The 12,139-nt window shown below is 59.8% G+C and overlaps 1 protein-coding gene across 3 annotated transcripts in view; it reads left to right on the forward strand.

Annotated features, from left to right (window-relative positions):
- MAD1L1 (mitotic arrest deficient 1 like 1) overlaps positions 1-12,139 on the forward strand; it is a 237,720-nt gene that overhangs the window by 141,464 nt on the left and 84,117 nt on the right. For all 3 annotated transcript variants that reach the window (XM_061153798.1, XM_061153797.1, XM_061153799.1), the window contains one exon: positions 5,616-5,672. In XM_061153798.1, coding sequence (XP_061009781.1) covers positions 5,616-5,672 — 57 coding nt within the window. The remainder of the gene's footprint in view (positions 1-5,615; positions 5,673-12,139) is intronic.

Raw genomic sequence — 12,139 nt, forward strand, 5'->3', positions numbered from 1 at the left:
AGAGCCATCGCATTTCACCCATTTAGCTTAATCAGCCAGTTCTAATGGGAAACGTGTTTTGATTCTGGCAGAAACATCTCAGTGCGACTCGCCGGAAGTGTTGAGATTGGGAGAATCCCAGTAGCCCATGTCTGCTGCTGCCTTGCACGGCTTTTGTTTATTCCATTTAATAAAGTGGCTGCAGAAGTTGGTGGCATATGTCGTGAGTCCTCTTCTGTCAATAGAGCCATAAACATGCAGCTCACGCCACCGTGATTCGAGATATTAGCCTGAGTTGTGTCTCCAATTTATTTAATTAAGCAGATTACTGTGCTGTGGGCTGCATGGAGGTCTGTGGAAAATCCCAGTTTCATAATGTAGCAGGTAATTTTGGCTCCAGTTTAGGAAGAGTTGGACACCGCTCTGCTCCTCCCGTGACTTATACCCGGGCTTATGTCAGAGTTTCTGTGCTCACCTCCCGGCCTGGGGGGCTTGGCCCTAGGAGGAGAAGCAGGTTTTGAACCCTAGGGTGTTCACCAGGTCCAGGCTTTTTCTTACTTGTGAAAGTATGTGTTTGGTGCTCTCCTTGTATAAGGAGCTTGAGCTGACTCCTGTAAAAAGCGCAGCTGAAACAAACTGGAAAATATTGAGACAGAATTCCAGGATGAGCAAGAGCTAAAGAGAAGCGGCGGGGAGGAAGGAGGTGCGCGGAGAGGGCACAGCACCACGCCCGGGCTGCCTCTCTGGCCGCAGGGACCCGAGGGCAGAGGCCAGGGTGATGGGCGGCGGCCTGTGCTGCTTTTAGTTTCCCGAGGACCCTCTGGGCTGTTTCCAGTCGTCGCTGTGCCACTTTGCATCCCCCCTGCCCCGCTCCGGCAGTGCAGGACACGTCCTTGCACACTCACTCCCTGTTGTGTCTTGGTGACACCCCCGCAACAGGTGCGCGGGGATCCCTCCCTGCTCCTGCTTCGCAGCTCCCGGACGGCGGGCGACGCCAAGCATCTTTTCTGTTGGCCATTTTTATTCTTCTTTGGAAGAACGTCTGTTCAGATCCTTTCACCATTTTTAAATTGGTATTTTTTTTATATATACATTCAATCTTATGAGTCCCTGACATACGTCGGATATTACCTCCTCCTCTGGTACGCCGTTCACACGCACGCTCTCCCGTTCGGCGGGCCGCCCTTCCTTTTGTTTCCTTTGCTGTACAGAAGCTTTATATTTTGTGTTTTCTGTTTCTGTCAAAAATGTCAGTGGACTGTTGATTGAGTTGACTTTGAATCTGTAGCTTGCTTTGGAAAGTATGCACTATTTAACAGTATTCTTCCAATCCACAAACACAGAATATCTTTCCATTTATTTACATTGTATTCAGTTTCTATCATCAGAGTCTTATATTTTCCAGTGCATAGCTCTTTTACCTCCTTGGTTAAATTTATTGTTTTTATTAATTAATTTTCGACTTTGCCGGGTCTCAGCTGCTGCCTGGGCTTGTTCTCTGGTTGTATGTGGGCTTCTCATGGCCACGGCTTCTCCCGTTGCAGAGCACGGGCTCCAGGGCGAGAGGGCTTCAGGAGCCGTGGTGTGTGGGCCTCATAGCTGCAGCTCCCGGGCTCTGGAGCGCAGGCTTACTAGCTGTGGCACACGGGCGTACTGGATCTTCCCAGATCAGAGATCTGGCTTTTCTCTCCTGCATTAGCAGGTAGATTCTTTACCGCTGAGCCACCAGTGGAGTCCTATTTTATCGTTGTTTGATGCTGTTGTCTTGGGTGTTCACTGGAGGGACTGATGTTGAAGCTGAAAAATCCAGTACTTTGGTCACCTGATGCAGAGAGCTGACTCATTTGAAAAGACCCTGACGCTGGGAAAGATTGAGGGCAGGAGGAGAAGGGGACGACACAGGATGAGATGGTTGATGGCATCACCGACACAATGGACTTGGGTTTGGGTGGACTCCGGGACTTGGTGATGGACAGGGACGCCTCGTATGCTGTGGCTCATGGGGTTGCAGAGAGTCGGACTCGACTGAGCGACTGAACTGACCTAACCTGACCTGAGGCTGTTGTGAATGGAACTGTCTAGTTTCTTTGTCAGGTGGTGCACTGTCGGCGCACAGAAACGGCTTTTGGAGGTCGGGGCTGTGCTGGTCTTCGTTGCTGTGTGGAGACTTCCTCTCGTTGCGGTGAGCAGGGGCCCCTCTCGATTGCTCTGTGGGCTTCTCGTGGTAGCTTCTTGTCTCAGAGCCTGGGCTTAAGGGCACGAGGCCTTCAGTAGTTGTGGCGGCACCAGCTTAGCTGCCCCGAGGCATGTGGAATCTTTCCGGACCAGGCATCAAACCCATGTCCCCTGCATTGGCAGGCAGATTCTTTACCGCTGGACAGCCAGGGAAACCTGCAACTTACTTTTGTATATTGATTTCTATGTATTCACTGAATTTGTTCATTAGTTCTAATGGTTTTCTAGTGAAGTTTTAGGATTTTCTATACATAAGACCATATCATCTGCAAGGAGACAGTTTTAATGCTTCCTTTCCTGTTAGATGCCTTTTATTTCTTTTTCTTGTCTGATTGCTTTAGCTCGGGCTTCCAGTGAGAGTGGGTGTCCTTGCCTTGTTCCTGATCTTAGAAGAAAAGCTTTCAGCTTTTCACTGTTGAATATGTTAGCTGTGGGCTTTATTATGCTGAAAAACATTCCTTTGCTACCTAATTAATTTTTTTTGTGAAAAGATATTAAATTTTATCAGATGTTTTCCCTGCCTCTGTTGAGATGCTTATGTTATTTTTATCCTTCATTCTGCTGATGTGGTGTTTCGCCGTGACTGATCCATGGATGTTGAGCCACCCTTGCATTCCATGGATAAGTCCCACTAGATCACGGTGTACGATCTGCGAAACATGCTGTTGAATTGAGTTTGCTAGTGTTTTGCTGAGGATTTTTGCATCTGTGTTCATCAGGGTTATTGGCAGTTGTTTCGTTTTGTTTGTCTTCTCTTGGCACCCTTGTCTGGCTTTGATATTGGTAATGTTGGCCTTGTAAAATGAATTTGAATGTGTTCCCTTCTCTTTGATTTTTTGGAAGAGTTCAAGGAGGATTGGTATTAATAGTTTTTTAAATGTTTGGTAAAATCCACCAGTGAAGCCATGTAATCCTGGGCCTTTCTTTGTAGGGAGAGTTTTTTTTTTTTTTCCATTAATTCTTCTTACTCATTATTGGTCTGCTCAGACCTTTTTTTTAAGGTTTTTCTTGACTGTATGTTTGTAGGAGTTTTATTTTTTACATTGTCCAGTTTTCTGGTGTCGGATGTTGATCACAGCAGTTCTTCAGTCTTTGTGTTTCTATGGCATCCTTTGTGATGTCTTTGCTTTCATCTCTGATTTTATTTTCTTGAGCTTTATCTTTTTCCTTAGTTCAGCAAGAAGTTTGTCAGTTTTGTTTATCTGTTAAAAAGACAGCTCCTCATTTTGTTGACCTTTTCCGTCTGGCCCCTGGGTGATTGTCTGAACCCGCGTCCTCTGAGGGGATAACCACTGAGAGCTGTGCCTTCCCCTTGCGACGCCCTCCGCCTGGACGCTCTTCCAGGTCAGGCGGCTGGGATGCCCAGACCTGGGGTTGGAGGGCTGGTGAGGAGAGAGCTCTGAGGGGCGGGGGCTGAAGCCTGGCACTCCCGCAAGTTCCAGGGTGCTGCAGCTGTGGTCCCAGGCCCACTGCCCGCAGGGTAAGCAGGGGTGGACTGAGCCGGGACAGGGGCCAGGCAGGGGCCCCATCTGCCCCACGCTCGCTCCCTGGTGAAGGCGCATCTGGGGGTGCTGCTGAGATGCGCTCCTCGATCGACTAGCGTCTGTCTTTGCACTTTGTCACCGTCCTGTGTGTGCAGTGAGCCGGAAGGCAGGGGCCTGAGGCTCCAGTCTCCTCCTGTCCCTATGACCTTGGGCATCGCCTGTCCTGCCTGCCCTAGGGTGGCGTCCGGTGCAAGGTCGGAGATAAAAGCAGCCCCTCGCAGTCTGGGTGCAGACCTCACCTGCGGCAGGCAGTGACCTCCCAGTAACCTCCCGGCGGCCCCTGAGCCGCTGGCTCCTCTGTCTGCACGCCTGCCCCGCCCGCTCCGCTCCACACAGCGCAGCAGCCGGAGGGAGCGTGTCCCCGAGTCCTCAGGGTGGCTGTTCCCATCAGGAAGCGCTCTGGCCTGGGCCCCACGAGCTGCTGTGAGGAGTCACTGGCCAGAAGCTCCTGGGCGGCCTGCTGTCTCCCCGTGTCCTCACGGCGCCGCGCCCCCGTGTAAGGCTTACCCTGCAGGGTCCCCCCTCTCGGCACCACCTCGGGGTCCCCCCTGGGTGCAGAGCGCGCCAGCTGGGCGACCGCCAGCACTGCTCCTCCTCTCCCTGGCGAGGAGCCGGCCCGGGGCAGTGACGGCTCCGCCGGCCTCTGTGCCTGCGTCCAGACCTGGGCGTTGGGGCTGCGTGTGGCCTGCGGCCACCCCTTGTCCTGCAGCCCCGGTCTCCCGAGTGGCCGGGGGGGGGTCGTGTGGCCCCCCCTCCCCGCTGCGGCCTGTGTGCACAGCGTCCCCTCCTGCGCTCTGTCCTGCGCGTCCAGGGCCCTGCCCGGGCCGAGGGAGCCGGTGCGGTGCCCGTCTCCTGCGTTTCCATCCCTCACACCCGAGTTCTGGGGGACCTGCCCATTGATGCCAGGAAACCGCTGTTGGCAGGGTTTCGTTGAGGAAGGAGGGTAGACCTGACACCTGTGTTTTCATTCTGCCCCCTTGCCCTGGAGCCTGGGGGCCGTGGCGGCCTGATCCTGCCTCCCCGGCTCCACGCGGAGGCCGTCCTGACATCTCCCCGGGCCCCTGGGCTGCTCTGAGGAAGGGCTGCAGCCCGGGTGCTGCTGAGGGGCTTCCTCGCCACTACCTGCCCCCTGCCCAGCCTCCGTCCTGCTGGGCTTTGTCAGAGGCCTTCCTCCTCCAGCTGAGGGCCCGCGGCACCCGTAGGATCTCCAGCGCGGGCGGACGCCGTGCTGTGCGTCCACTCTGCCCTTCCTGGGGCCCGTGATGGGCTGTCTGATCGCCTGCAGCGATGGTGCGCATCCTGCTTAGAACCCTCCACTTGGAGCAGAACCGCCTCCCTTTCTCCCTGATTTGTCCTCCAGAGTGCTGGTGCCTGTATATTTTAAACCTACTTTCTCGTTGAAGTATGACGCATGCACACACACAGATGCACATGTCGGCACTGTCTGCTTGATGAGCATCACCCAGGCGGAGCCCCCAGGGGCCCCCGTTACCTGGTACTCCAGGCCCCCGGAAAGATGGAGGGGGCCCCTGCCAGCCCTTGGCAGCCCCACGGCTGTGCCCCATCCCCACACCCCCGTCCTGTCACCTCGGCGAATGCTGTGCTGGTCGGTGTCTCCCTCCTTGTGCATGGCCAGTCCCCTGGCCTCTTACCTGGGCACTGAAACTCCACCCCGAACGTCTCTCTCCTTCAGGCAGCTGCTTGGGGGGTGGCCTTGGCAAGCAAACTGCCCCTCCTTCCAAACAGGGGATTCGGGGCTCCCTGGGCAGTGGCGAGTGCGCAGAGACGGGGGAGGGGTGGTCCCTCGTGCCCTGGGAGGAGAAAGCCCGCTGACCGTGCTTCTGTTTTGTCTTGAAGGCTCAGCTGTCACAGGCGCTGGAGGAGCTGGGAGGCCAGAAGCAAAGAGCCGACATGGTGAGTCTCGAGGCCGCGCCCGGTGGAGGCCTTTGTGGCACAGCGGCAGGGTCCTTGTCAGAGACGTGTCTACCAGTGTGGAGGGGGCTTCACAGTCGAGACCAGACCCCCCAGGCAGGGACTGCGGGCTCCCCGCCTGCTCCAGGCTTGGGCGCCAGAGTGCCGCCTGCCCGAGTCCATGCCTCCCAGCAGCGCGGACCGCACCCTGACCCTGCGGGGCGCCCTGAGCCCTCCAGCCTCATGCGTCCCCTTTGCTTCTGTGTTGCCCCGGCTGCGGGCCGACTCCTGACGTCAGACCACGTCTGCCCTGCCGTCCTCACGGCCTGGTAGCCCTCACCTGGGCGCGTGCAGACGCGGCCACATGACCCCGCTGGCCCTCGGTGCCCATGGGAGACGGACAGCGTGGCCGCGAGCGTCCTCATCCAGTGCAAGCTGTGAGCCGCTCTGGCGCCTGGTCTGGCGGCTTGGAGGACGACACACCTGGGCACAGGCAGGCTGTGTGGGGGGATTGGCATGTGTTGTCCGGTTGCCCTGCCCAGGCCGCTAGTCCGCTGGCCGGGGCACCCAGAGGCTCTGTGGGCGGGGCGCCGGGACTGCTGTGGGCGGGGCACCGGAGGCTCTGTGGGCAGGGCACCGGAGACTCTGGGGGCGGGGCACCGGAGGCTTTGGGGGCGGGGCGCCGGGAGCTGCTGTGGGCGGGGCACTGGAGGCTCTGGGGGCGGGGCGCCGGGAGCTGCTGTGGGCGCTGCGGCTCCTGCCTGGAGTCGGGCTCCTGTCTCCGTGTTGGCGCCGCCGGTGGGGCAGATGCATGTGGGGGTGAGGTGTCCTTGAACACTCCTTGTTGCCCCGCGGGCGGCCCCCCAGGTGTCTCCATCACTGCTGACCCTTCCTGTCGGGAGGGCTCCACCCGTGGGGCCCAGGGGGCGTGGCGGGGGGGGCGGTGCCAGGCGAGGAGTCGGGGGTGGGGAGGCAAGGGGGATCAGGGAGCTGGGTTCAGAGGAGGATGCAGCGTCAGAGATGCAGCGGGCTTGGGGTCCAGAGCACCGAGTCCCGGCTGGGAAGCACCCTGTGTGCTTACCCCTCGAAGGTGGGCGTCAGTGCCCATGGGGCAGAGCCCGAGGCCAACCCCGCCTGGCTGCTCCATCTTAGATGCCTGTGGGGAGTCGGGGTCAGCCCCACCTGGGGTGGAGAGGCTGTGGCCAGTGAGGGCCCCAGTCCTGTGTGTGATGGACACCGTGGGACAGGCCAGGGTGGCCTGGGGCCTAGGGGAGCATTACCTGAGGAGGCAGAGGGCACAGCTGGACCCGCGGAAGCCCCTGATCACAGCCTCCGGGAGCTGGGAGGGTGGGCTCTGGTGATGGGGTGGGGCGTCCCTGGGCTTCCCCTCCTCCGTGTCCTTGTCCACGGACCTTGACTCTGGGGCCACCGGGTGGGGGTCGGGGGGTGTCCTTGAAGATGGATGGCCCCTCCTACGAGGCCCTGGGGACAGGACGTTGTGTGTCTCCTGCATGACTTCCTTGTTGGGTTTGAGCTGGAGAGTGCCTGAGGGCACAGTTGCCCCTAGAAACCCTGAGTCGGTGAGGTCCACACGCCCACGGCACCAGGCTGGGAAACCTGCAGGAGCTTCCCCAGTCCCGGGGCTTTTGGACGAGCTGGGTGCCCTCTCAGGAGGAGGGGGGATAGGCCTGCTGCGCTTGCCCACTGGCTCCTGGCCCTTGGCCCAGTGGACACTGGGCCACTGGGGCAGCTGCCCCTGCTCACGGGGGCTGCAGGGCTGTGTGCTTCCTCCTACTTGCAGCTCCTGCAGTTTCTGCTCTTCATGTGAAGCCTCCAGGGGCTTTGAAGTCCCTCCTCCAGACCAGTTACACTGGAGCTTGTAGGGGGCGGGCAGCCAGGCGGGGGTGTTATTGCATGTCTCCTGGGGCAAGTCTGGTGTCTGCCACTGTGGAGAGCCTCCTGTGGGCCTGGTGCCCCAAACTCAGTGCCAGGGCCTCCCCTGGCCACCGGGGGACCTTTGGGGACCGCTCTGCATGAGGCAGCTTGTCCCAGTGGTGCTGACCCTGCAGAGGGCCGGAGTGCATGGCCTGTCTCTCGTCTGAACCCAGAGGTGCGGTGCCGGTGGCCCCTGCGTGCACGCCCAGGGCACTGCAGACTCCTCGCACTGGTCCTTTCAGGCTTGTTGTTGGATCTGGGCTGTTGCTGTCTCCTCAGAGAGGCTTTTAATCTCTGCCTTTGATTCTCCCATCTTTAGCTTATTTTGTGTTGTTTATTTCACTTCTCTCTTCTCTTTCCTTGTTGAAGGGAAAATGAGAAGTGGCAGTGCAGGGACCCGAGGGCGGGAGCATGCGAGCCTCTGTTCTTGCTCCCGACTGGGTCCAGAGGGCCCTGCAGCCCTCGAGGACCCAGGCTGATGCCCATGGGCCAGTCCTCAGGAAGTGGGATCGCCCAGGAAGTGCTTCTGTTTGCTTACAGGGGGCTTTCTGCTCTGATGTAAACCCCCGAGGGGTGGAGGAGTAAGAGACTGGAGCGGGGGCAGTGACCCCCACATGCTGAGGCTTGGAGGCCACAGTCAGCCCGCCCTCCCACACCAGTGCCCAAGGCCTTGGTCCTCCCGGTGTGTGTTGCTGCCGCTAAGAGGGTGGGGCTCCTCTGGGTCTGGGCGGCGAGCAGCCTGCATCCAGGGTCCCTGACCACCCCAGGGCCTCTGTCCAGGAAGGTTCCTGCTCTTTCTTTCCCAGCCCCAGCTCCTTGACCTGCTGTTGTCTGGCCCAAAGTCAGCTCGCTAGGCAAGAAGAGACGTTTAAAAAAAAATTAATAATAATTAAGCATCTGTAGGTAATTGCAGATGACAGCACAAAGACAGTTTGACTTTTTGTTAATAATTAGCAAATTCATGCCAATTAGTATGTGTGAGTACCATTCATGTTTTTTTCTTTAAATGCAATTAACATCCCAAGGAAAGACGTCCCCCACTGTAGTTGTGTCTTTGACACGCCCGGCCCTCATTAGGTTGGGCGGGCTGTGGCTGGACGGGAGGTTTTGGTTCTAACTGTCCCCTTGCTGTCACTTGACCTCAGGGACTGGGCTGGACACCTGTGCTGGGGTCCTTGGCCAGCCTCCCTGGGCTCCTCCCGGAAAGACCGGTCCAGACGGGCAGTGAGCACGGGCGGCCTGGCGACCCCCTCTGCCTCCCACCGCCCTCCTCCTCCGCTCCGTCTCCAAGTGGGCACAGTGGTCCAGGCAGTGAGCGTCCAGGCTTCGTGTGCCGCCCAGTGACATGTGCTTTACAGCCGCCTCCGTTGCCCGTGGACAGCGCAGCCAGGCAGGTTCCAGGGGCTCGCGGGCCTCCGGGGCTTCCCCTGCACGGGGGACCAGCGGTGCTCTCTGAGTCCCAGGGCTCAAGCACAGATCACACGGATGGTGGGGGATGGTTCGTAGCCCTGCCAGGCGGTGCCCAGCCCCACAGATCTTGCTGATGCTGCGTCACTGTCGACCGCAGTGCTCAGGCCAGTGAATCACCGGGAGGGGGGGTGAGCCTCCATTGTTCACCATTGGCAGCACCACCCATGTGCGCCCCCCCACCCAAACATCCGGCCTTATCACAGTCCTCCAGCGGGGCCAGCTGCCTTTCCATAAATTATTATTAAAAGCACCTCCTGGTTCTGACTGGTGGTGAGTCATTTCACGTTCTGGATCTGTCCTCCTGTGACTGGGAAACGTCTGTCCTAGGCGGGTGTGTCGGTTGGGCTCGGAGGTGACCACGGAGACCGTGAGGAGCTGGCCTCCCCAGCCCTGGCCCCTGCCCCGAGCCTCAGCGCCCGCTGGGAAACACTACTTTCTCAGGGGCCTGGCCCGGAGGCGTGAGTCCATGTGTGAAGGCCCACGCCGCTTAGGCTCATGTAGGTGGAGCCAGACGGTGACTGACCCTGTGGCCATGCGAGGGCCCCGCATCTCTGAGAGCCAGGCTGTGACAGGGGGCAGAGGGCCGGGGTCCCGCTGGCCAGGCCTGGCGGAGCGCCCCCGTCTCTGCACGGGCACAGGGGGGCCGCACTCACGGGGCCTGCGTGGCTCCCACAGCAGACACAGCGCGACCTTGGATCCTGTCTCTGCACTTTCGTAGCCGTCCTCCCGTCTTCTGCCCCAGGTGAGGCCTGGCGCTCGCTCACCAGCTTTCGGGCGGGCCTCCCGTTGGACTCCAGCTGGCGGACGGGCTCCCCTGAGAGCTGGCGGCGCCCTGCAGCTCGGTGCTGTGAGCGCTCTCAGCAAATGTGCCCACTCAAGAAATGGCCTTCCAGGGCAAAATGCAGCCTGGACACGTTCTCCAGCGGGGCTTCTTTTTATCCGAGGCGACAGTGTGTCCGAGCTCAGGTCAGCAGCTGGCTGAGCCGGTGGTGACCACCTGTGGCCTGTTGCACCTGGAGTGGCCCTCAGGCTGAGGTGGAATCGACAAGGGGGCCGTTTCAGGCCCTCCCAGGACGCAGCACCCCCACCCCCCGAGACCTTCCTGGGTGCTCGAAGGGTCCAGGCTGAGCAGGCCCTTTGGCCGGGGTCCCCTCTGGTCTCAGACCTGTCCTCCCGTCTCCAGGAGGCCTGGGGCCCCGCCCAGTGGGGCTCCAGAAGAGAAGGCAGCAGCCTGGACGTCTGCGATGAGGGCCCTGGGTGGGCAGCTCTGGAAACCCAGGCCCTCAGCCCCGTCGTGACCGTCCGTGGGGCTGGACAGAGGCCGGGCTCCTGTGATGAGACGTGTGTGACCCCTCACGCTGGTGCTCACCAGCGGCCACACTAGTTAGACTTGCTGTTGGGGGAGGGGAAGCGCGTTGTGGGGTTGGGTACCGGCCCAGCGAATTAAACTGACGTTCATGGGCTCTGTCTAAAGGTCGTGCTGTACTAGCAAGCTCGCCTTGAGGACCATTAGCATCCAGTCTCCTCGCGGAGAGGGAGGGGTCGTGTCACCAGTGGGCCCAGGGCGGGCAGCGCTCTGCTGGGGAGTTGATGCCTGCTGAGTGCCTGCCCGGTGCCTGCGGACCCAGAGATGCCAGCCTGGCCGCTGGGAGCAGGCCTGGTCTCCCCCATCCTCCTCATGTCCGTCCTCAGCCCCGGGGGCCGGTCGGTTTGCTGGGTCCTCAGGTGCTGCTCCTCCCTGCCCCCCGCGCACCCCGTGGGCTCTGGTCTCCCGACCTCCCCACGCTCCGGCTTCTGCCGCATCCTAGATGCTCCCAGACCATGTGCTGGGCCTCCCTCAGGGCCCACCTCTCTGGGATCCTGTGCGTTGCTGCCCGCGGGTCAGTGTTTTTTCCTGGGGAGGCTCAGTCCCACCCAGGCCCTCGATCTGTGACAGAAGCACCCTCTCCGGCTTTTGTGGGAGGAGGCGTGGAGGGCAGGGCTGCCCTCAGGCTCTGGGCCTCGGGGCGACGCTGGGTCAGGTGGAGAGAAACAGACTCTGTGCCCTCAGCGGCCCACTCCCTGTCCCTGGCTGGAGCGCGGGGTGAGGCGCGGGTGGGTCTCCAGGGACCAGCTTGGAGCTGAAGTTGCAGGCAGTCCCTGCCAGACAGCCTGGCCTTCTGGGGCCCTGTCCCTCCCCAGGTCCTTCCAGAAAGGTCTGTCCTGGCCCTGCTTTCCCCCGACCTCCCTGGAGTGCCAGGACCCTCTTCCAGAAGGTACCGGGCAGTGTGTTGCTTTAGAGTCGCCCCCAGCAGAGACTTGACTACCAGTGACTGAGACCAGAACTGAGGATCCCTTGCCTGTTTCCTGCATTCGGGTTTCCATGCTCTGTGCCTTGGCTCCCCGGGTCCACTGTACTGGCCCTCCTCTGTCAGAACCTCTCCCGGCACGCCCACTCTGACCTCCCCTGGAGCCGCCTGTGACCCGACCCTGCTGCAGAGGAGGCGAAGTTGGCTGGAGGGCCACTGTGGCAGGCGTCCTGAGCAGCAGGAAGGCTGTCGCCTCGGCCAGCCTGGGGGCTTAGCAGGTGCTGTCCCCGGGGTCTTCCTCAGGATGGAGCTGAGCGAGACGGTGAGTCCAGCCCTGGCGGTTTCACCAGACCGCCAGGTGACGCTGGCTTGCGAGACCCAGTGCCCTCGGGTAGCACGGGCTTCCCTGGTGGTCCCCTGGTTGAGAACCGCCCTGCAGTGCAGGGAACACGGGTCCCATCCTGGCCTGGGGCGAGCTCACAGACCGTGGAGCCTCGAGTCCGGAGCCACAGCTGCTGAGCCCTTGTTCCCTGGGGCGTGTACCCCGCGACGAGAGGGGCCTCCGCAGTAAGGAACCCGCATGCACCGCGACCGGAGGAAGCTTGCACATGACAGTGGAGACCCGGCACAGCCAAAAATAAAAAATAAAACTTTTTAAAACTTAAAAAAAATTCCAATAGAACAAATAGCTTTTCTCTGATCACACTGTGATGAAATTTGAATTTAAGAGCACAACCAAAAAAAGAAATAGCACCTAATTCTTGAAAGAAAAAAAGT

The sequence above is a fragment of the Dama dama genome, chromosome 10 (genome assembly GCF_033118175.1).
Source record: "Dama dama isolate Ldn47 chromosome 10, ASM3311817v1, whole genome shotgun sequence".
Lineage (NCBI taxonomy): Eukaryota > Metazoa > Chordata > Mammalia > Artiodactyla > Cervidae > Dama > Dama dama.